General features: G+C 36.4%; 1 protein-coding gene across 4 annotated transcripts in view; it reads left to right on the forward strand.

Annotated features, from left to right (window-relative positions):
* LOC132406214 (phosphatidylinositol 4-phosphate 5-kinase type-1 gamma-like) overlaps positions 1–20,985 on the forward strand; it is a 232,539-nt gene extending 211,554 nt beyond the window's left edge. The window contains exon 18 of one of the 4 annotated variants that reach the window (XM_059991548.1): positions 18,403–20,985. In XM_059991548.1, coding sequence (XP_059847531.1) covers positions 18,403–18,501 — 99 coding nt within the window. In that variant the 3' untranslated portion in view covers positions 18,502–20,985. Of the gene's footprint in view, positions 1–1,951; positions 13,815–18,402 lie in introns of those variants that run through there. The other 3 variants (XM_059991545.1, XM_059991547.1, XM_059991546.1) reach the window with 3 other exon arrangements.
* Positions 20,986–26,498: the final 5,513 nt, after the last annotated feature.

The raw sequence follows: 26,498 nt of genomic DNA on the forward strand, positions 1-26,498 counted from the left end.
TATTATTCAAGGTGCTTGGAGATTGCAGAGCTTGAGGGGCAGAAGGGTCTTAGTGTCCTAGTGTATGATTTTTACGCACATAATAGTAATTTAGTAATTGGAATGGTAACAATGTTATTGTTGATTGTGAATGGAATTGAATACAGAAGTAAAGAGGCTCATTTATATTCATTTATATTAAACGTTGCTGAGGTAACATCTGGAAGTTCTCCGTCTTTACTTAAAGAAGGATATTAACATGTTGGAAACATTTCAGAGAAGGTTTATTGAAATAATACCTGGAATAGGCAACTGAACATATACTCTATTCAAAGAACTGGATCAAGGAGCATCTGCAGAACCAAAAGTTGACATATTGGGTTGAGACCTTACATCAAGACCAGGGGGTAGTGGGAGGAGAAAGGGAAAGATGCTGAGTATAGGTGAGAGGTAGAACAGCATCTGGGAAATGATAGTTGGAACCAGATAAAGTGGGAGAAATCGGTAATGGGCAGGTGGAAGATGAGAAAACGGGTGGTCTGGTGAGATTAGCTCAAATTGTAAAATTCATTGTTCATTCTATTGGGTTGTAAGTTACTCAAGTAGAATATGAGGTAGTGTTATTTTAGTTTGTGTTTGTTCTCACTGCAGCAGACGTGCAACCGGAGCTCAAGGTAACCATTGCAGACAAAGCACAGGTGCTCTGCAAAACTTTTGCCTAGTGTATGTTTGGTCTTACTGATGTGGAGGGGGCCACGTCATGAGCAGTGAAATGCAGTAGACCAGGTTGGAAGAGATGCACATGAATTTGAGGTCAAGGACAAATGTTGCACTTCCTATGGTTGCAGGGAGAATACTAGGAGACAACGAGAGGCAGGTGGGAAGGGATGAATGAATGATGCAGTCATATAGATAGAAGATTGTTTTGAAGCTTGGCTTGTATTCACCAGAGGTTGGAAGGGACTGTTGATTAATAAAAAAATTCCTGAGAATCTTCAAAGGTGGATTTAATTATGGCATAATCTAGAACTGGGAGTTAATGTTTAAAAAAATAATTCGGAGATTCCCATTTAAGGCAGAAATGACATGAAAATTTTTCCATAGGCTGCAAACCTTTAGGCCAGCCTTTTTCAGAGGGGTTTAGAACTAGAATCTTAATATTTTAAGGCATAAGTAATTAAATAATAACCAGGGGGTAAAAGGTTACCATGGGTAGACAGTCCTACACTGGCTGCTGCTCCTGTGCATTTGACAGGTCAGATAGCAAAGAGAAACAGATTTAACACTTCCTGGACCTTTCAGAATAATACCAAGTATTTTGTGATGGGTAACATAAATATTCATTTTATCAGCAGCAATAAATCAACCATTATATCTGAAACTTGTACTGCCATTTCCTTCATGTTTCTGTGATGAAGGAATACAAGTCAAGCTTTCATCTTTGTGCCAAATAAGAAAGTAAATCGCCCTTACTTGTACCCCAGGCCAGCGCACTAAGTGATGTGGCTGAAAGTTACCTTCTCATTTAAAAAAAATCAGCTGAAAAGACTTGACCTTTTTCATCTGGTTACACTTACAGTGCTTCAGTGTGTTAAGTAATTGCATCAGGATACTGCTAAATTTGACCCTTGTCACTAATGCTTTAGTTGACCCCAAGTTATGCAGCAGTAAAGATGCCATAATTGACTACAGACCTCTTGGTGGGGTGTGGGGAGGATATTCAGTTACATCTCTTTATTGCTATTGAAATGTATGAGTTGTGCTGTGGTGGCAGCTAGAAGAAGTCAAATCTTTCTTTTGATTGTCATCCATAATTGTATAGTCTTCTGTATCTTAATGATTGACATGGCAAATGGTCACTAGGAACACTGGAATCTATAATTCAAGAGCTAGAACCCCACAGTAATGAATACATGCTCTTTTTGAAGCTTGCAATTAAGTTTTTTATATCTCTTATTTTGTTTTCAATCAGTAAATCTATGCAGATCATTTTTGAAGAATAAAGAAGGAAGTTCTTCCAGAGGAACAACGTCATCAGAATGATACAACATCACTTATTGCAGCTGGGTTCTGTGTTATGACATGCAGAATGTGAAACTCAAGCAAAGGAAACAGCTGGAGCAGAGATCAATTTGGTAGAATGGGATCTACGAATCTTCTGGGAGGGGGCATGGTGGGAGTAGGGGCAGTGGTATTTGTTTGATAGTGTTAACAATGTTTCTGCACAGCTCTGCTCACACAGCAACCATATCTTGTGGTTCTATGTGGTCATTGTCAGTGACGGATCGCTGTTCTTTAGCCTATGTCCTTCTGAGGTGTGGTTGATTAGACACATATGAATTGCAGAGTGCCACAATCAACCTATTAGTGAATGTATGTTATGTTGTTAATATCCAAGACCGATGTATCATTTCGTAATGTTTCCAGTTGTGTGATTCACTTGTAAGCAGTTAAGCTTAACTTTTTGTGCTGAGGTTATTTTCCCTTTGGTATTAAACAACCATAGTTTTATTTGCTTAAAAGAAATAGGAAGCTAAGTTATACATAAACAATGGTAGCTATAAACATGGAAGCACAATGCATAACTAAACATGTCTCAGATGATAAAGGTATGTTTCCTTATCGACAATTAACATGTAGTTCTTATCTATTTTACTAATTTTTCATGGACTGTGGCATTAGGGCAAGAATCATCATGGGGTGGGGTCTGGAAGGTGAATCAGTATTGTCATTTGAGTTAAAAATTCACCATGTATTTAAACCAATTTATTTTTAAAGTTGTATGTATTTTTTTTTGAAATTGTGATTCTTTTTGACCAGGGATTTATTTCGTGTGCAGTGCAAAACTTCCCAAGGACTCAGACACTGTCTGAATCAGCAGATTAGATGCAAAGTAATGATTCCTCAATATAATTTAAGTACTTGTATCATGTACAGCATAAGCTATTTGTGTGGTATAGTTTATATAAACTGCAATAATGCCACCTCATCACCAAACTAAGGAACAAACCAACCTGTGAAATGAACGTTTCCAAAGTATATGTACTAATAGACTATACTCTCCTAGATGTGTTTCTAGTTCGGTCTCAAAATTGCAAGTTACAAGTTCTTATGTTTTGAATTTTTAGAAAATTATATGGCTATAATCCAAACATTTAATCTGTGCACTGTATGATAAATTGCTATATATGTATATATGACAAATTTTCCTTCATTTATAAACATTGCATTGAAGTGGCTATAAAATAGGCTGCTGCAATAGTCAGACTATCTCCTTAGTTTGCAAACTGCGCATGTTTCTTTCCTATTATACTTTTTCAGATATTTATATTTATTTTGTCATGTGTATTACATTCCTAATGCTGATTCCAAATTAGATACAGATAGGTATGACTAACTGGCATCTCTCAACTCATCCGTCATTTAAAAAAACCTACATTACCTGTTTTTTGTTTATTTTTTACTGCCAGTTCACCCTGCCACCTCCAACCTGTCATTCTCCAAAAAATGTAGGGATGTCAGTATCACTCTATAAGCCCTGGGAATTCAGTAGCATTTATATGTAGTTCTTTTAATCACTGGTTTGTTCTGCTTGATATTTGGACTGAATGTATGAAATTGTCTAATGTTAGCAATGCTATCTTACTGGTGTAAATTCTGATTTCTAGATCTCTTGATACAAGCAACTTATGAGTGAATGGAATTATTTTTTTAATTGACTGAGGACTGTAGAACACAGCAAATTGTTAAGATTCATGTATTACTTGAATATGTGGATTCCTGGAATCTGAGGCTGGTAACTGGAAATACACAAGCATCATGCTATTGACCAAAATAGCAGAATTAGAGAATTTTTTTATGCTTTGAGTAAGTTAGCTCCCAGGTGGATGGAAGAAGGGTTCCAGAGTTTTCTCAAAGCTTCCTTGAAAAAGGTATAACACACCCACTGCCCACTATCCTTGACCCTTGATTGCAAGATGGGGAAGGACCATTCATGATGCTATTGAGAATCATGAGTCTGAGTTGGGAGTATGTACTAAAAGTCCAGAGTAGAAGATAAAAGGAGCGCACACTTCTCTCACCACTCACTTGTGCCCTGTCATGCATCACTTGCCCTATTTGTGGTATAGTCTCTGTGTCCCACGTCATCCACCTCAGAATCAACAGAATTGAAATGGAAGCCAGTCATCTTGGATCCTGAGGGACTGCCTATGAAGGGACTCCTGGAGTTGACCTTTCTGCACTACTGAACTCTTTCAAGATCAAAAGAAGCATCCAAGTTATAGATTTGATTGTACCTCTTAGAAAGTTTAATTTAAAGAGTAAGCTGCTACTGTTGTATTTGCATACCAATTCATACACATGAAGCTTTGTGCATTGCAGTGTTACAGATTCCATGGAAAGGAGATTGAATATTTATCACAAAGATGTATGTAAAAATGCTAAAGTTGTAGCCCCAAACCAATAGTCCTTATTGGAATATAAAATGGACTGTGCCATCTAATTCCATAAAAATTGGGTGAAACGTATTTTAATATATTTTGTGTTCAAGATAGTGTTTGTCACCTATTGTAAAATTGTCGCCTTGGCTATAACATGGTATTCTCATATTCAATCAGAACCTTTTATAATTGGAGTCCATTCCACAGTTATAGCATTCAATGTAATATGGAAGGAGTGCTGCAATGTCAGAGGTACAACTTTTTCAGATAAGATCTTTTGTCTTATTTCATGGACATAAGAGGCCCTATAGCTCTGTGAAGAGAAACTTCTGTTTCTCTCCTAGCTAATGTTGTTCAACTTATAATACCATAAGCGGATTAATAATTGAGTCTCATTGGTGCTTTTGAGATCTTATGTGAGGCATCCCATTGTATTTGCTTATACAGAAGTGAGCACATTTTAAAAAGCAGGTTTTTCAGTTAAGATATACTTTGGGACATTCAAGGAAATGATTCATAGAATTTAATAGTTTAGAGAAAGGCTGGTTCACTCTATTGTGCTAATGTTAGATCATGGAAAGAATAAATTAAAAACTTAAGAGCAAATTATTATTTCCTCATAGGAATGATTTTTATTTTCTTTTTCAACAATGTAGCAATTCCCTTTTTAAAAGAAACTATTGAATTTGCTTTCAGCACCCTTTTCTGTAATCAAAGTCACCTTAAGTCAAGATTTCTTTTAAATCTCATCTTGCTTTTAAGACTTTTCCAGTTACCTCACATGGGTGACTCCAGGTTACTGATCCACCTTACACTCAATATAGTTTCTCTATCAACTCCAGGGTCTTAAATACCTTTATTAAATTCCTCTGCTTTACCTTAAGGAAAACAATATTGACCCCTCTGATTGCTCCATTTAGTTGATGTTCCTCACCCTGTAGAAGTGTAAGACTTGCATTTGCTTCTGCTTGTTGCTGCGTCCAGAGTTAAATTCATTGGGAAGTGTACACCTTTTAATTCGTATCATCTGTATCATTCTCACTGTTTCCAGTGCATACTATCTTTCAATTTATATTGAAAATATAAAATAGAAGATAATTCTTCTGATACTCAGGTTGAATATACAGTAGTTTACTGGATATTTGTTTGGCAATAAGAGTCTTAATTAATTAATAATTCAAGATAATCTAAACTAGAGAAGCCCAATTGGTTTTTGACAGCTGTCTAAATTGCACATTAACTTAATTTTTAAAGATCACAGTGAGTTTTATATTGCTGGTTTGTAAGTTTATTTGGTGATTATTTCAATCTATTTTTATGCTAATTGTTGCATCCTGCTACAGCATGCTCTGTGCCATTGATTTATATTGTTGACCACACTAAAGGATTAACAACTAATGGTATTACCAAAAGTTTACTGAGTACTATGTGAATTACCAAACTCATGCAGTCAGTAGCTGTTAGCAAAAAGGTATTTTATCATTGAAGGCATGATGTTTAGCAATATTATAAATAAAACTTAGTTTTAATACAAGATATTTAAACATTTTCTAATCCTAAAACAAAAAAAAATAATTACTTGTATAAATCTTATATGAAAAAGAATACTTGAATGTGTTTCTCTATGTATGTTTACTTATTTTGTGGTTGCAGCTTGAATTTCTTGTGCTATACATTTGTTTTTAAAATTGAGGTCATTTATTTTGCTTAAAAGTTCTCTGGTGCTTAAGTCACTAGATGCAATGTGAGAATCTATTGAGATAAGTCATTGTTTACTCCAGCTTCAAATTTGCTCAGCTTCTATTAGTGCACTGAATTTGGGAGCACCCTAACAATGGAGGCTGAGGTATAATATATTGATTCTGTACAGATGACCATTCATACCATTCAGATAAAGGGGGTTGGAGAGGTATATGTTTGCAATATTTTCACTGATGCAGTTTATCTGCACCTTACCCTCCATTTACTTGTATTTAGTATATCATTTAAATGTATTTTCACATTTTATAGATGTTAAGTTATCATACATGCCATGTGTTTGGTTTATAAGGACTTGGGATTGATTTGATCCACATGCTGTGAGCCCATGATAAAGAGTAAATCTGTATAATGTGAATTAACTGATTTAATGTGGAATTATCCAATAGGTAAAATTTGTTTATTTATTCAGTTATTTATTGAGCAATTTCTCCACTTGGTGGATGGATATGAAATGTGTCCTTGCAAACCTTACTAAACTGATTAATAGACTGTAGCAGTTCGTATGTTCTCATGTTTTATCCCAGCTATGTACCTACTGTGCAAATATATTGAAGAGTATAATATGTATCTGTACATAATTGACTTTTTTGCTATTTTCAACATTCATTTCTTCTCAGACCAGCCAAATCAATGTCAATTAATGATTGAAGCACAATGTATCTACAGTGTTTCTTTACTGCTTTTCATCCGAAGTACGTGCACGTGATTCTTAATGAAAATGAATGAATATACCTTCCCAAAGTAAGTTAATCTGTGTGATTTACCTTTTCTGGCAGAAGTCTGGCGCTCTGACATGCCAGGATCACTTGTATATCCCCAAGTCAAATGCTTTGTACAGGCTGTTTCCAGGGTACCCAACTGATTGGCATCCCCTACATATGAATGAACTCCTGTCAAATATTTGATGCATGGACATAGATTCATTCTTGTTTTTCGTAATTGTTCTTTCTTATCAGTCTTTCATGATTTTGACGGCATACTTTATAATGCAGTGGAGAATTAGTTACCATAGTGAGGAATATTTATGTATTTTACAACCTTCTGGACCTCTGTTAATAGCTTGTATTTAATCAAATGAAAATTGATTTTCATGGCTACATTCAGTTTTGAAATTACGTCTTTGCACCCAGAAATGTGATTAAGTTCTGAAATGGGATGGAGTTTTTGAAGTATCAAGCAATTTTGTCCCCACTTGTTACTATATAAAGTACATTTTTCATGATACCAAATGAGTCAATGAATTTAAGAATCAATTGTCTGAAATTATTTTTGAATGCCTTAATGATGGGAGTATTTTTTTTAAAGAGAAGTTATAAATGATCCAAGTAGTTCTAATCACCCTCCAGGTTGGATGTCAAAGCTATCCAAAGTTAGCCTTCATGGAGCACTTTCAGCTAGCTTTAGTACTTGATTTAGAAGAGAAGATTATCAGCCAGTGCTATTTGTCCATGAGTGACAGTTTGCAATGTTGTCAGTTTATGTTATCATACTCTGTATTTCCGATACGATATGGCCACTAAAGTTCAGTATAAAGGCCAGTACATTATTGTTGAGCTAAATACAGGTTGGCCTTGCTGAGTGCATTAGGGGATTTGAATTGGAATAGAAAGGTGGGAAAAATTAATTCAATCAACAAAAAGATGCAGCTGGATTAAAATCTCTCCTATGCAGTGAATATATTCAACAGATCCTGATGTTACTGTCATTTACAATTCTCAGCATGTCAACACATTGGTAGCTGAAATACTATCTGTTGTAACTTAAAACTGGAACAAGAACTGTTATACTAAAATTACCATTTATTAGGTCTTCCTAATATGGATCAACATGCCATCGTCACAGTATTGTCACAGACCTAAAAGCTGCATACTTTTACAAACAAAATCCTTTTACATCAAAGAAAGTGGCAGAAACCTTGGGTAGTTTTAATTCTGTTTGAGGACCAATAGGTTATGGAGCATTAGTATATTTTGTATTTAATTAACAGTTGAGCTGAGAATGCAATTCTGCCTGCATCCTGAGATAATTCGAAATTGGATTATTACTTAACAGCTATTGAGGAATTGACTACTTGCATGTTAATAAAACTGCTTTTGTAAAGTTCCTGATATTTTCTTCTACGTGAAGTGATTTTGATTGTAGTTTTTAAGTTTGTATTAATAATAGCTACCATAGGTAGAGGGAAATAATAGTTGGGTAAACAAGTGTAGAATTCAGGTTTTAAGGCTTTAAAATAATTAATTAAATGTTTTAAATTCATCTTTAGTCATTAGATTTCACCACCAATTATAAGAGTTATCAGAGATAAGAGGTAATGTAAACAAGTCACTTATCAGAAATAGTTTCAATTTGCATGCCAGTGGCTCTCTCACCCTGTGAAATTTGCAGTTGGGTGCTTTTTTTAACTGCTGCTCCAGAGACATAACTGCAAAAGTGATTTGGGTCAATCCTCCATTGCAACAGGGGAGGCACAGTGGTGCAGCTAGAAATGCCCCAAAGTGCAATCCTGATCTTGGTTGTGGTCTATATGGAGTTTGCATGTTCTCTGTGACTAAGTGGATTTCTATCTTGTTATTGTTTCCTCCCAAATCTTAAAGATGTGCAGGTTGTTTTGTTAGTTATACACAGTAAATTGCCCTTGGTGTGTAGGAGAATGGTAAAATCTTGGTGGTTTGTTAGAATGGCCTCTTTCCATGATTTATCTCTCTAACTCAGACTGCAAAGCTGCTGAACTTTGGTTAAGTTGACTGTCCTTTGGATGGATCCTAAAGATACAAAGGGTTTAAAAATATTATTCTGACTGATATTTATTCTTTAATGAATGTGTAAAAGAATTTATCTTTACTGTAAAAGAATTTCATTGCCAATCACTATGAGAGACTTTACTCTGTTAGGGAACAGAAATAAAGGCACAGACCTTGGTAAACAGTTAACCTTTTATTACGTGATCATGGGGAGCCATTGTCTTATGACTCCGACAATGTCAGGTTACATCTTAAATTTATGCAGTAAAATTTGGGCAATAGCCAACAGCTAAACATACTTGATCAGCGATTCCAAAGGCACTTGTTAGGTATTAGCAAGATTACTAACGTTCCCGTGCAATGCACAAAAATAGAGACGTGCCTACAGTTAGTTCCTCGACTTGCTACTTGCTAGACAATCTCAAAAAAAGATTAACAATATCTCATTACTGGCATCGTCTATGTTGGACTATCGTTAGCTCACACAAGCAAGGCAGCATCTGCCTCTGATCCCATCACCCTCATGACCCAAATCTTGAGCAATATCTAGCTAGTCAAGCTTGACAACAACATTTAATTCAAAATTATTGTAACTTAACAATTTTCTTCCACAGTATGTTATAGGAAAACTATCACATTTATGTTACAGTTGTGTGGAAAGTGGCAGTGGTTTCCTCCTTTGCAGCAGTATTTATACATTAGTTACTTAATTGGCCTTGGGTGCATTGGGCCATTATGAAAGAGCATGAAAAAATGCAATATAAATGGAAGCTCATTTGTGCCCTTATCAGGAAATGGGAAGAGTAGAACAGAGGATATTATATATTTATCTGATTAGTCTCTATTGAAGGAGTCCCAGTTCAGTCTATGTAATTTGCCTCTACACAACTCTAGTTGTTGTTTGTGGGAACTTCCTGAATATGAAAAGGCTATTTCACTTACACTCATTCCATTTAAACGTAATTCATTGTATATGATCTACTATGAGACATGAATTGTGGTAAAGTACTCGATAAATGAATTTTATCCACCCTTTTGAAATGTTTTTAAAACAGTTTTGTCTAGAATTTTTAAATCCAGGAACACACAGCATATCAGATAACAGTTTTGGAGGGAAAAGACAACAAGACTTCAGTGAAGATCCTTCATTGGAAATATTAATCTGTCACTATGTATATTTCATAATAGGCTGTGGTGAATTTTGAGTAGATTTTGTTAAATAGTTTTTAACTCATTTGATACACAGGACCTATTTTGGATGAACTATTATCACAAATGATTTTCTAAGATTGACTGTAAATCCATAAGATGTTGATCTGTATGGTATGGAGTTTTAGGAATAGAGAGTTGGATTTTTGTGATGAAGGGAGAAGTATATATGAAGAGAAAATAAACCATCTCTTTTTTGTCTTGTAGTTTCAATAAACGTTGGTGCAAGAAATAGTTACCGATTTTATAAGATGGTCTTGCCTTAAGAGTCTACGTAATATATCAAATAATCTGTATTTCATCATTTAGTATCTGCTGAGACTTAAATAGATATTCTATAATTAGATAAGTGCATTGAAAATCTCAGTATTTTTACTTTTCATAATCAGTATTGTTATAAAATATTGCTGAATAGTTGGTTTAAACATGAATTAATTCTGGTTCTGTGACCAACTTGTTTCCCTCCTTGTTAAATTTACATTGTAGAATCTCAAGCATATTCTTTTAGGGTGTGTTTCTTTAATTGAAGATTTGAACAATAGTGGTGGCTTCTTGTATTTTCAAGGATTAATAAAGATAAGTCCACATTTTAATGGGCTGCAGTGAAGTCAAAATGAGGAAAAACATTTGAATCCTTTATATCAGGGATGTTCTGTTTGTTTTAATCTACCTTGCCATCACTGTTTTCACCTTGTCCTGAGTTTGTTTCCAACTTTTGATGTGCACAAAAGGCTGCCAACAGTAGTTGACATTGCTATTATTTGTACATGATTGCTGTTTCAGGAATTGATGGCATTAATGTAACAATTTTTTTTAAATGCCACAAAAGCTTCTGTGACAGTACACAACTATAACCAGCCTACTGAGATTATATGTACAGTACATTAGTCTTATTTTTCCTCCCTATTCTAAATAGAGGAGTTGTGCTCAATCTCAGAGTAATTTCAGTTTATGTGTGTGCCTTTGCATGCAAGGTGGTTTAGAATAAAAGAGTAAACAGTAGCATAATTAGCAACAGTACCACTGCTTGTTATTTTTTGGAATGTTTTAAAATAGGCTATTTATTCAGCTGAATAGTTAGTACATTTTCAGCAAACATCAAAGTTGTCTCTAGGAGTACATTAAAGTGTGACTTGTTTATAATTGATTAAAAAATGAAAAGTATCCAAGAACATTATATACTATCTCCCAAACTCAGGCCGCATCAAATACTTTGAGCAATTTAATGTTGATGGATACAGGACCGTGGGAGTAGTTTGAGGCATAAAATTAGAAGTGTAATGGTGTTTTAGATTTAAATATAGTATTTCCTACAGAAAAACTGTACCAATTGACTAAAACAAGTGACAAAACCATTCTGATTATTTCATTGCAATTCACTTAAGCATTAATCATATATTTGCCTTTTAGATTAGACGAGACTCCTCTTATTGACCAGTGGTAACAATGACTAAAAGAAGATTGGGAGAAAATTTGGTTGGGAAAGTTTTCACAACAGAAATTGGAATTGTTTTGAATCTGGAATGATCTAGAATAAATAAAAGTTTCATCAAATATCATAAATGTTTTATACAAGAAAATTTCTTTTAATAGTGTACACAAAATAACATTCAAGAAGGTAAACCTTCCATTCCTAATGTTAGATTTAAGGTTGTAGTTGTAAGACTTACTTTTCACTCCTCTTCATGCATTCTCCATGTTCCTCCTGAGTTCATCATTGTTTTCTATATTCTATCACAGGTAGTAGGAATCTTGATACAAGGATTAGTGATTCTAGACATAGCCAATTGTTTGCAGTAGTGTCTCTTTGGTCTTTGAAGTGCATGGGAGAGGACAGGGAGAAGCTTGTGCAGAAGTCTTACTGCTCTCCAATGTCAGGATTACACATCTGCCAGAAAATATAATTTCTGTACAATACTAAAAAAACAAAATAGGACTACACGTGCATCTGATTAAGTAATATTAAGCAGTGTTACTGAGGTAATTGTTTCATTACTTGTGGTTTTAATTATATCTTTAATGCTCTAAGGAGTACGACAAATATGATTTTCATCCCTGGTAATGTACTCAACTTGAGTTTCCAAACTCCTTTCGACTTCTAACTTAATTCCTGGCTCCTTCATTTCTACTCCTGAATTGTTGATCATCTGCTCAGAGGTTTGAGTATTGTAGAACAGTTTTATTATTGAATTTTTGGCAGGGATTACTATAGGTTGGGACTTGTTGACAAATTGCTGACGACTAGGGAAGACAATAGATTGCTGAACAGTATAAACTAGTGTTTATATATGCTGTGTTAACATCACCATTGGTATATGCAGGGCCTCCACATTTGTCATTGTACCCCTGGGTCAGTGAGTATAACATCATTTGTGTTCTCTACTCCTGATTTATGTTTGGTAACTTCTAGATCAGGACAACATCTGTCTAAACATTGTACCTTCCCAGTTCACATAAGTATTCTGATAGTCACCATAGAGTTGCTGTGAAACTATCTCCTATATTAATCATTTCCATTCATGGTGACAAGAAAGTTGAGGGAAAAGCCCTAATGGTTATTGCTGTAAATTTGGTAATTAGCTTAGGTCTTTTAATCCTTCCCAGTACTTCCAGAACTGGTTAATCAGATTTAATTTTGCTATGGCATTTCCAGAATTATTGAAGAAGAATATCAGTGAGTGAAGGCACCATAAGTGTCCTACAGCATTTGCCATCTTGCTTATGATGTAATTACTGTCTGTCAGAGATGCAATAAAACAGCTAAACATGTTTGCATTTTGTCCAGAATGATTGCATGCATTGACGCTTTGCAAAGTGAAGCACTCTCACTTATTTATTGTAGCTGTATGTATATCACTAGCATGACAAAGCTGTGGTGGGAATTGAAGTTTACTTCCAGGAAATCTCACTAATAAATTTTGAGCTTTGTCAGCACTACAGCAAAATTATAGCATTTGTAAATTTAAATTATGGACTTTAAATTTGCAGAGAGGCAGACTAGTATAAATATCACAATTTATTTGACAGGAAAATTAAAATTGGGTATCTGTGACATGCTGTTAACTGTTTCTTATTGTATTGTTATTAAAGCTTACAGGCCCAGGGCTCAACTAACTTCTGTATATACACAGATTTTTGTATATACTACTTGTTAATGACTGTACATAAAAAGCCATGGAAATATTTCCCCCTCTTTGATGTATTTCTACATCAAATACTGTTTGATATTGATTATTGTATTAGTGCCTGTCAGCTGGCAAATAGTTCACAATCATTTAAGTTATAAGCTATATGCAATGTGAACCTGCTTATTATTATGTCTGATCAATGTCATATTTCAGTTAATGAATATTCAGCTTATGCGTTGAAGTAATACTACTACTACTACATAGGGATATTCTTTTGAATTTTTGTCTTTATTGACATTTTGAATCCTTACTGTTCAATAAGCTCAAAGCATTTTTCCCAACTCCAAGTTTGGCAAATATCTAGGCACTTAAACGAACTCATTGTATTAAAATGGACAGTATGTGTGACAAGTACATATTTTTATTCCTGATTTGAACAATTAGGTTTGTGAAGTTGAGTGAAATTTGTTGATAGCTCTTTTGTTCTTGCTGCTGTTTTTTTTTCCCGTATGAAATATCAACATTATAATAAACACTACATTGCTGACTGACTGGAGTCTCATTTTAAAATCTTTTAATTGCTGATCCACTTCAACATTTTCAATAATGTGCTTCTTAAGTACCAATCAGAACAACATGCAAATCCCCAATTATAGTGTATGAGAACATAAATTCCTTTTATATAAATTTATCAATCCTTACATTTGAAGGGTTTCTTTTTTAGTTCTGACTGGGCAACAACTTCCAAACAATCATGCGTATGTAAAGTAATTCCATTCATAATGCATTCACTTAATTGGTCTAATATTATGATCATGTGCGATTTTTCAACATCAGGTAACTTGAAGATTTGTTAAAGTTGGCCCCTCCCTTCTCTATTTCCCTACCTCTTTGTCTCAGTTACTCTATCAATTTGCAATAAAAATTTAGGAGCAGGAGTAAGCCACTCAACTCGTCAGGCCTACTCATCATTCAATATGATTATGGCAGATCTACCCTGGGCTTCACCTAGTTTTCTGCACCACTCCTCCAGAGAGTTCTCATCTTTCAAAAATGTGTCCACTTCCTCCTTAAATATCCCTAATGATCTAACCCCCATAGTTCTCGGGGTTAAGAATTGTGAAAGTTCACCACACTCTAAGTTGTCCCTGTGCCACCTCAGTTTTAAATGATTGCCCCCAATATTATAATATTATCCCTATGTTCAAGATTCTCTTACCAATGAAAACAGTTCAATATCTACTCTTGTCATATTATGTTTCAATAATACCACCATTTATTTTGATTGACTCCAATCAATGTAGGTATTATCTCTTGGGTAGCTTGCAATAAAACAATCCTCTCATCTATGTGAATCCTTTTTGAACTGCCATCAATGCCAGTAATAGCCAGCCAGTGGTGTAGTGGCATCTGCACTGGACTTTGAAATGAGTGGTCCCTGGTTGGAATCTGGTCTGCTCCTTGCATGCTTTCTATCTGTGCTGGGTTGAGTGTCGAGCTAGCAATTCTGCCTTGTTAAAAAAAAACAGACAAAAGTGATAAAGAAATGGCAAAGTTGCTGCCTGGTGCACTGCAGGGCATGGAAAGGAGTAACAACAATGCCAGTAGAGTAGAATCTTTCTTAAAGAAGGGGGTCAAAATAGAAACCAACACTTTAGCTGTAGCCTCTCCAATATCAAGTACAATAAAGAACATAGAACAATGTTGTGCCAAACCATTTGACAGTAATTAAATGGCTAATCAGACTAATCTCTTCTGCCTATGCAATGTCCAATTCTTTTCATTTTTCTGATATTCATGCAGCTATCTAAATATCTCATAAAAGTCCCTAGTATACCTGGTTCTACCACCACCCCAGGCAGCACATTCTAAGTACCCACCACACTCTGCAAAACAAAAATTTCCCCCTCATTAACTCCTTTAAAATATAACCTTCTTGCCTTCTGGTATTAGACATTTCAACCTTGGGGAAAAGATACTGTCAGCCTATTCTTTCTATGCCCCTCATAATCTTATAGATTTCTCAGCCTCTGCCGCTCCAGAGAAAATAACCCAAGTTTGTTGAACCTCCCGTAACACATACCCTCCAATCCAGCCAGTGTCCTGGTAAACCTCTTCTGTACCTCTCCAAGGGGTCGATATTCTTCCTTTAATGGGGCAACCAGAATTGTATGCAATATTCCAGATGTGGCTGAACTGGAGTTTTATAAAGCTGCAATGCAACTTACTGACTTTAGAACTCCATGCCTTGACTAATAAAGGCAAGCTTGCCATATGCTTTCTTACCACCCTATCAACCTGTGTAGCCTATGAGGGAGCTATGAACTTGGACACCAATATCCATATGCTCAACACTGTTAAAAGATCTTGTCCTTAACAGTGTACTGTCTCCTTAAGCTTGGCCATATGAATGTGCAACACTTCATATTTGGCTAGGTTAAACTCCACATGCCATTGTGCTGCCCATATCTGCAACTGATCTATATTCTGCTGTGTTCTTTGCTAGTCATTTGTTCTATCCACAACACCACCAACCTTTGTATCATCTGCAAACTTATTGACCCATCTATCTTCAGTTTCATCCAGATTATTTATATGCATCACCAACAGCAGAGATCATAGAACAGATCCCTGCTGAACACCACTAATTTCAGACGTCCAGCTGGAATAAGTCCCTAAAGCTACCACCCTCCATCTTCTACGAGAAGCCTGTTCTGAATCCAAAGGGCCAATTCACCATTGGTCTCATGTATCTTAATCACCTGGATAAGCTTCCCATGAGGGACCTCGTCAAATGCCTTACTAAAATCCATGTAGACAACTTCCACAGTTCTATCTTCATCAATCACCCTTTTCACCTTGTCAAGAAACTTAAATCAGGTTGGAAAGATATGACTTGCCCCATACAATGTCACACTGGCTCTGCCGAATCAGGCTATGGTTTTCCAATCGTACAATTGAACAATACTTGCCTTTACTAAACTCCAACCCTTGTGTAGTAAAGGCCAATTTGCTTTTGGCCATCCTAACCACTTCATGAATCTGATACTAACTTCATGATTTGTGAAGAAGGATACCTAACTCCCTTTGGGTTTCACTTGCCTAGATTCTCAATGATGTCATGTAAACGTTGAAGTGTTATAAAATGACTTGAAATGATGTTAAATTTGGCTTTCAGTCCTTCAGAGATTTGTTTTGTTTTATGATTCCATGCCTTATTTCCTCCAATTTTGAGTTCATTACAGACAAGGATGTTTGCTAGTCCATAATACTGCATCAAGGTTCTAAAATGTATCTGCAGCATCTTAAAATAATCTTGCTCTGTCATTAAATAGCTGTGACTCCACCTCCCCCAATGACAATGGCCACATCTATTATATATCTGGTGAGTGCCACAATAGCTTGTGATTAATTTTGTACAAGACACACTGATGTTTGGTTTCCTCTCTTAGTGGTAACTGGTAGGTACTTTCCCTTGTACAAAAAAAAGATAAGTGATTAGGAAAATGCTGTGGCATTTTTTGCATATTCTGTATTTTTTTATGGTTACCATTGAAAATATGATTTGCAAGAGCTCCCCCACTTGAGGATGAACTCTTGCAACATTTGAGATTTGCCTGATATCACTGAGTTATCTGCAGTTTCTTGTGCCTCACAAAAATGTCATTCAAGAGATTATTAAACAAAATTGGACTGTCTGAGATGAATGGCCATTCTCCCCACTGCTATTTTATCAATTACATTATGGTCAGTTTTCTCCTTTCTCACATTTGCTGTAGATTTCTCAAAATGCTATCCTATGAGTTCCGTAAGGATCTTCCACTGTGTTGAAGTCAGAGCATTAAGATGTGTCCATCCACGGCTAACAGGAGATTTAAAAGCAATATTTGATAAAAAGAAAGATTTACAATTTTGCCAAGTGGAACAGTAAGCCTGAGGAATTGGAACATTTAAGAACTTAGCAAAAGGTGACCTTGATATTGATGGGGAAGGCAGAAACAAAGATTGTAAAAAAAAAAGTCCCAGGAATATATAAAAAGAAAAATAGTCCCTGAGAGATTGAGACTGAAAAGGTCATATTGGGACATAATGCAAAGTAAACAATATAAGAGTAAAGTGAAAATGGATCTGAAAAGAATGAGCAATGGTGAAACAAACTTTGGAGAGATTGCTATGAACAAAACAGAAAATTATTAAGAATGTTGTAACTAGGATATTAAGAAAATAGTTGAATTGTTCAACATGGATTTATGACTGGAATTTATGAATGGGAAACTCCATTTAGCAAAACTGTTTCAAGAGCAATAAGTGAACTACTGAAGAAACTCAGCATCTGTTGTAGGAAACTGTCAATGCTTCAGGTCAAGACCCTTCATCTTGACAGCCTGAAACATTGGTTGTTTTCCATCCACCAATGCTACCTGGCCTGCTGAGTTTCCTCCAATATCTTGTTATTTGCTCCAGCATCTGGTTTATTATGTCTCACAGATCTTTTTTGTTGTTGTTCTAACTACCAGAACATTTGAGGAAACCAGTGGATGTAATGAATTTGGATTTCACAAAGTCTTCAGTAAGGTGCCACTCAAGAGATTAAACGAAGTTAGAGCTCTTGAGTTAAGAATTAGTTTGTTGAAATGGATTGGGGAAGTAAATGAGCAGAAAACAATGTAGGAGTAGATGGACATTTTCTGATTGGAAGTCTTGTCAGATACCATAGGGCTCAGTGTGGAGCCCAGCTGTTTCAACTCCATATCAATGATTTGGATGAGGGAATCAAGTGTAAAGTATGCAAGTCTGCTGAAGATACAAAACTAGATGGCAATGGGTGTTGCAAGGAGAATGCAGAAACTTCAGTGGAATATTTTCCCAAAATGCATAGTAGATGAAAGGTAATGTAGAAAAACGTGAGGTCATCCATTTTGGGTCAGGCAGAGTGGGACAGATGGAAAAGTGGAGCATTTAAAATGATGAAAGGTAGTGATGTTCACCTGGATGTATTGTGCAATAATCACTGAAAGCACACGGGTACAGCAAGCAATTAGGGAACATATTGGCCTTTAAAATTCAAAGTAAATTTATTATCATAGTATATATACTGTATGTCACCAAATACAAACTTGAGATTTCAATTTCTTGCAGGCATTCACAAGAAACACAATAGAATCAATGAAAGACTTCCCAATAAGACGGAGAATAACCAATGTGCAAATGACAACAAACTTGGCAAATATAAAATGAGAAATAAACAAAATAATAATAATAAATAAATTAGCAATAAATAACGAAATGAGTTGTAGGCTGTCTGAAAATAAAATAGGTTCTGAGACCAGTTCAGTAAAGTGAAGTTACTTCCTCTGGTTCAAAAGCCTGATGGCTGTGGGGTAATAACTGCTGGTGAAAGTGGTGGTGTAGTTACCGAGGTCCCTGTACCTTTTTCCTGACGGCAGCAGCGAGAAGAGAGCATAACCTGGATGATGGGAGGCCTTACTGATTGATGCTGCTTTCCTGCGATGGTGCTCAATGGTGGGAATGGCTTTACCCGTGATTGGCAGGGCTGTATCTACTACTTATTATAGGCTTTGTCATTCAAGATCATTGGTGTTTCCACACCAGGCCATGATGCAACCAGTCAATATGCTTTCCAACACACATCTACAGAAGCTTGCCAAAGTTTTACATGACATACCCATTCTTCACAAACTTCTAAGAAATCTGAGGTGCTGCCATGCTTTCTTCATAATGACATTTACGTGCTGGATCCAGGATAAATCCACTGAAAGTATAACACAAATGGAGCACTCTCAGAGAAAATACAATGATTGCTGTGTTACCAGAGACACGAGGCACAAGTGGCAGGGAATTCAGAGGATTATGGACTGCTAGTCTACCCCGTACATCAGCGACTAGGATGCCTCACTCCCTGACAAGCTGAATGCCTGGTTTAATGAACAAAACAAAATGCTGGCAAGGAAGGGATCCCTACCCCCAGGGAGCAGACACTTCTTCTGGCTGAAGCTGAGGTGAGGAAGACCCTGGCCAGGGTCAATCCACGCAAAGCTGTGGGACTTGGTAACATACCAGATCGGGTGCTAAAAGATTGTGAAACCCAGCTATCAGAGGTGCTGATGGATATATTCATCATCTCTATGGAACAGTCATTGTCCCTGCAGTTTTCTAGATGGCAACCATCACTCCAGTGCCAAAGAAGGTGACAGTAATCTGCCTAAATAACTATCATTTGGTGGGATTAAACATCAACTATTATGAAATGCTTTGAGCTGCTGGTCATGAAGCACATTAAAGTCTTTCTGCTGGCTACATTGGACCCTTTCCAGTTTGCTTATTGCTCAAATCGATCCATTGACAATACCATAGCCTCTGCCCCTCGGGCATGCTTTCCGCCTCTGCTGGGTTGAGCATCAAGCTAGTCACTCGGCCTCATAAAAAAACAAGTGTCGAGTCAGGGACATTCATACTGTGACCCAGTTAATCCGAAAGGAGACCAAACCTGACACCACGCTCCAGGGCAGTATGGCTGACTGTCTGGTGTGACAAGCTATGTATGAATGCCCTTCACACTGTCCTGTCCCACCTGGAAAATGGAGCTTCATATGCCAGGTTGATGTTTATAGACTTAAGTTCAAATTTGCCAGTCATTGTACCCCAAAAACTGGTGGAGAAACTGTCCTCATTGGGTCTCTGTAACTGGATCCAGGTCTGCTTAGAAAGGCCACAGTCAGTCCATGTGGGCAGCAACGTCTCTAGTCCCATTACACTGAGCACTGGCACTCCCAGGGCTGAGTGCTTAGCCCACTGCTGTTCACATTGCTGATGGATTATTGTGTTGCAGGATTCAGCTCAAACCGTATCATCAGGTTTGGGGATGATACAACAGTGGTTGGCCTCATCAGCAATGACGTTGCATCAGAGTACAGAGAGGAAGCGGAGCAGTTGGTGGACTGTTGTGAAAACGACAACCTACATCTGAATGTGGAGAAGACCAACAAAATGATTGTGGACTTTAGAAAGGTGCAGATGAACAATCCAACTCAGTGCTTGCATGGATCCTCCATAGGGAGAGTTAATTGCACAAAGATCCTGGGAGTTCACATCATGGACGTCCTCACCTGGTTCCTCAATATCACCTCCTTGAATAAGAAGAAATAGAAGCACCTCCACTTCCTGAGATTGAGGCAAGAGAGGCTCCCCCCACCCCACCCACCCCCCATCTTAACTGAATTTTTCAGAAGGACCATTGAGAGGTTGCTGCACCTCTATCTGGTATGGGAACAGCAGAGCATTGGACCATTAGTCCCCACAAAGGACTGTGAGAACGATCAAGAAGATCATAGGGGTCTCCCTACAATGCATCCGGGACATTTATCAGGAGTCCAGCAGATGCAGGGTCCTTAGTATTACCAAGGATTCCACCATTCCCTCCAACATCCTCTTCAACATTCTACCATCCAGCAGGAGACTCTGATCCATAAATACAACAACAGTCAGGATAGGAAACAGCTACTTGCCTCAGGCCATTAGGTTTCTGAACTCCTTGCCACAATGCATTTGAAGTATCACCAGATAATTTGTACTGTACCCTACAAAATTTAATTTATTCACTTTACTTTGTTTCTCTATGTGAAATTCACTCGTAGATTTAATTCTTACTTTCCTAAGTTATTGTGTGTTACGTATATTACTGTTGTTTACACCCTCATCCAGATAATCATTGTCTCTTTTGGCAGTATACATGTATATATTTAAATGACAATAAACTTGACTTGATTTAATTACACATGAAAAGATATCTTCCTAGAAGTAAACAGGGATCTTGTGAGACTGCATCTGAAATATTGTATTCATGTCCAGTCTCCTAAAATAAAGATATACTTGCAGTAGATAAACTGCAATATTGGTTCACCAGATTGTTTCCAAGGGTGAATGGGTTTTCTTCTTTTGAGGAGGAAGTAGGTTATGGCCTATTTGGAAGAATGAGAGATAATGTCACTGAAACATGCAGGCATCACATTTTCCCTATCTATGGTATCTAAATCAAGGGCCAGGATCTTAAAAGGTCAGCTGTTCAGGACAGAGATGAGATAAAACTTCTTCATACAGATTTAGCGTATCTTTGGACTGTTTTATTTTTGTGGCTCATTATTCCCAATGCAAATATTAATATTATTGTATTAAAGGATCTGGAATTAGTGCAGGGAAAATGACACTATGATGAAAGATCAGCCATGTTCTCAATGAATGTTAAAGATGTTTATTAACCAATTTCAAGTTCTGCTTTGGATTTTGTAGTGGGAAAGTATATGAGGAAAAGGCCAGTGATTAGAAGTAAATTAAAAATGGTGGTGATAACCAATGTTCCCTCCAACTTGTAATGACCAGTGTGTGCAAAAAATCTTGCACTGTGCAATTTTTTGCCTAGTGACAACATGTGCACAGTGAATAATTTCAATTAAAATGGTATAAATAAGCCAGTTCTAAAATCTGCAGATAACTCATCACAAACTCCACGTTGTCAACACCATTTGCATCAGAAACTGGAAAAGGAAGTGTAGTTGTGTACGATCATGAAATATACTCAACATGCCAATGAGATAGAGGGTGACAACCTTTTATACACAGTTTAAATTCCTTTGTGCACTAGTAGCAAAAGATGTGTGCACACACACAGTAGAGGGAATATTGGTGATAACAAATTCCTTCCTATATTTTGGTTCACTCATCATCCTTCAGCTGCAACTGGGGATTATGCTTAAATAACACCAAAATCAATGGTAGTTGAAGGGACAGGTAAATTCCATACTACAGAATATAGATGTTTAGTTAATGAAAAAAAGATATTTCACTTGTACTCAAATTTTCTGAACCATGTCTTTCTTTTTTCCATTTCTTTTTTAAAAATCTTTTTAAAATGAAAAAAGTTTATACAGTGCAAAACAAAGGTATCGCATGTACAGTTCATATCAGTTAAAAAAAGCACCCGTGGTAGAATCATATATAGTTAGTTAGTTACCACCCTCCCATTGCCCAACTCTAAGCCAACCTTACAATATATAGAAAAGTTAAACAGAACTTTTATCTCCACAGAGCTGTACTTATAAAAAGAAGGTATATTGCCTACTACCTGGACAATAATATGTTTACACATTAAAAAACGGTAAATATTAACTGAAAGAAGCTGGAAGTAAGGGATTTATATGCAGAAGAAAAAAAAGGGGGGTGGACCCTTAATCTAAGTGGGAATTATGAAAATATTCAAGAAAAGGTCCCCACACCCTTTGGAACTTTATGTCCAAATTAAGAAGTGAATAATGAATCTTTTCAAGGTCTAAACAGGGCATAATATCTCTGAGCCATTGAGCATGAGTGGGTGGGGCAGCATCTCTCCACCTAAAAAGGACTGCACGTCTGGCCAAAAGAGAGGCAAAAGACAGTGCACAAATGTTTAGTCAGACTCAAATGCATGTCAGCCTCTCCTGAGGTGCCAAAAAGAGCTATCAGAGGGTTAGGTTCCAAATAGTAATTAATATATGGGATAAAGTTGGAAAGTCATCTCTCCAGTATTTCTCCAAGCCAGGGCAAGTCCAATACATATGAATAAGGGAAGCCTCGCTTCCCCCCTCCCCTTCACTTGTCACAACAGGGACTAATGGCTGGATAGATACATGATAATTTAATTTTAGACATATGAGCCCCATGTACAACCTTAAACTGTAACAGGCAATGGTGAGCACATAAAGAAGTTGAATTAACTGACTTGAGAATTGAATCCCATACATCATCGGACAAAGGAAAATTTAAATCTTGCTCTGAGGCAGTTTTAATTTTGTCAAGGATGGCTTGCCTCGAAGTCGCTAACTTATCTCGAATAGTAGGTAATAAACCTTTACACAATGGATTCATGCGAAGAAACAAGTCAACAACATTTTTATTGGGTACCTTGGGGAAGTTTGATCTTAAAGGGTTGATGAAATGTCTCATTTGGAGATATCTAAAGAAGTGGGTAGGTTGGGTAAGTTGAACTTTACAAACAGTTGTTGAAAAGATGCAAAACGATTGTCTATAATAAGATCTTCAAAGCACCTAATGCCCTTTCTGTGCCAGATTTGAAATGTTAAATCGTGCATGGAAGGCTGAAAGAGATGATTATGCAAGATAGGATTAGAGAGAGAGAAACCGTGAAGGTGGATGGCAAGGAAGTGCGGGAGATGGAGAAATACTTATTATGAGTTCAACTCCATTGCCACCCATATTGGGCAGTCAGACTGATTATAAAAGTAAGACCAAAAGATTAGACAATGTATGTTGGCTGCCCAGTAATATAAGCGGTAATTGGGCAAGGCTATGCCCCCTACACTTTTAGGTTTTTGAAGGTGAGCTTTATTTAATTGGGGACGTTTGCCCTTCCATAGATAGGACAAAATAATTGAGTCTAACAAGTCGAAGAAAGCTTTAGAAATAAAAATTGGTAAAGATTGAAATGTATAAAAATTTAGGAAGGATGTACATTTTAACGACATTAATTCGACCCATCAGGGACATGCAGGGAGTGACCACTGTGCTGGGCTCTGTTTTATATGATTTAAGAGATTAGTAAAATTTTCTCCGAAAAGACACTTATAGTTCCTTGTTACTGTAATGCCAAAGTAAGTAAATTGATTATTCACTGCTTTAAAAGGGAGGTTGTGAAACTCTAACATTTGTGCTTCCCTGTTTATTGAAAAGAGTTTACTCTTATGTAAATTAAGTTTGTATCTGGAAAACTGGCTATATTTGTTAAGGAGTGAAAACATTGAAGGTAGAGAGGTAGTCGAATTTGATATAAAAAGTAAAAGGTCATCAGCATAAAGAGAGACTTTGTGTTCAACACCCCCCCCCCAAATCCCTATCAGATCAGTGCAGCCATGAAACGCAATCGCCAATGACTCTATACCCAGATCAAAAAGTAAGGGACTTAAAGGGCACCCTTGCCAGGTGCCAGGTTTAAGATTGAAAGGTTGGGATTGCTGACAGTTAGTCAAAACAGAGGCAGTGGGATGGGAATATAACAATTTAATTCATGTAATAAAACTGTCCAAGATCAAATTTTTCTAAACTGCAAAGAGATAGTTCCACTCCACATGATCAAAAGCTTCCATGGCGTCTAAAGAAATAATACATTCAAGAATCGCAGCTGAAGGTGAGTATAAGATATTAAATAGATACCCTATATTGAAAAAAGGGAGATGATTTTTATTAAATCCAGTTTGGCCTTCAGAAACTGTTAAAGGGATAAAGTTCTCCAATCTATGGGCCAAAACTTTATGCAAAGTTTTAACGTCAACATTTAGCAAAGAAATTGGCCTGTACAAAGAACACTCTGTTGGATCTTTGCCCCTTTTTGCTAAAAGAATGATACATGCCTCATTAAATGATGCTGGCAACTTACCTTGTTTAAACGAGTCAGATAAAATCAAGGTTAGTTGAGGTGAAAGCAATGAGAAAAATGATTTATAGAATTCTACAGAGATCCCATCGGGTCCAGGAGATTTACCAGTCTCCTGTATAGAAATGGCTGAGGATATTTCTTCTAGTGATATTGGATCATTTAGTTTTGCTTTGAGATCAGGAGGAAGTGTAGGAATATTTAGACTATTTAAGAAATTCTTGGCAGAAATGTTATCATTTAAAGATTCACAAGTATAGAGTCGGGAATAAAAACTCCTGAATGTGTCATTGATTTCAGAAAGATTCAAGGTAATATTCCCATTTCCCATTCGAATTCTTGCTTTGTGTTGATAAGCTTTGAAGCGTCTTAGTTGGTTGACTAAAAATTTACCAGATTTATCACCATAAATATAAAACCACCTCTTACTTTCCAAAAGTTGGTGTTCAATTGGGTGAGTGGAAATAAGGTAAAACTTAGTTTGAAGTTCCACTCGTTTCTTATACTCGTTCCAGATTTTTAGTTTGGGCATATAGTTGGTCTGTTTCTTTGATTTGATTGACCATATCTAATCGCTTTTTATAGGTCCTTCTTTTCAAATTTGCAGAGTATGAAATTATTTGACCCCTTAGGTATGCTTTCATAGCATCCCAAAGCACCAGACTTGAAGTTTCAGATGATATGTTACTACTTAGGAAAAAAATTATCTTGTCCTCCATAAATTTTACAAAATCATTATCTGACAGTAAGGTTGAATTAAAACACCAATGTTTATTTATTTCATGGGGGAACCAGGAAGAATTATAGACAGGGTGACTGGCTGAAATCATTATACTCTGATAGTTGCAAGAATGGACAGATGGGATCAACTTATTATCAATTAAAAATAATCAATTCTAGTAAAAGTGTAATGAATAAGTGAAATAAATGAATAATCTCCCTCATTTGGGTGGAGAAAACACCATACATCAGAGATACCATGATTGGAAAGGAAGGACTAAATTAATGAAGCAAATTTACTTGCTAGTCTGGGAATAGAAGATGATCAATCCAAAACTGGATCTAATCAACAGTTAAAGTCACCACCCAATATGAGAGAGTATGAACTCAACTCAGGCAATAGAGAGAAGAACCGATCAAAAAACTCCACATCATCCAAGTTAGGAGCATATAAATTAGCCAACACTACCAATGTATTATATAACTTCCCCGAGAGAATGATAAAACAACAATTTGTATCTGTTACTTTGTTATGGAGCTCAAAGGGGACATTTGGATTTATGAGAATTGAGACCCCTCCCTAGCTTTAGCCTGAAAAATAGAATGGAAATGCTGCCCCACCCATCTTGACATGAGATGAGAGTTATCAGAACTACGAATGTGTGTTCCTTGCAAAAAAGCAATTACTGCATTAAGCTGTTTAAGATGCAAAAACACCTTCCTTCTTTTAACAGGATGGTTCAATCCCTTAACATTCCAGCTCACAAAGTTCAACGGACTAACCATTGTGCTTTAAAAAACATACTGGATAATAGGCATAAGTAATGTCAGAAATTCGAATAACAACTCTGGGACAAAAATATAAAACAAAGAAAAACAGGACAAAAATATGTCCTGAATAACAAAAATATCTAAAGGTTTTATGAATAATATTGGTATTAGAGTTCCCACCACCTCCCAACCCACAAGACAGCTATCGAAAAACAGCAGCAAGCTCTTCAAAAGAAAAATTCACCCCATAATGCAGCTTCCTGTCTTGTGACATCATCATCAATTCCGTCTTTTATCAATTTAA

Source organism: Hypanus sabinus, chromosome 16 (assembly GCF_030144855.1).
Source record: "Hypanus sabinus isolate sHypSab1 chromosome 16, sHypSab1.hap1, whole genome shotgun sequence".
In the NCBI taxonomy this organism is placed as follows: Eukaryota; Metazoa; Chordata; class Chondrichthyes; order Myliobatiformes; family Dasyatidae; genus Hypanus; species Hypanus sabinus.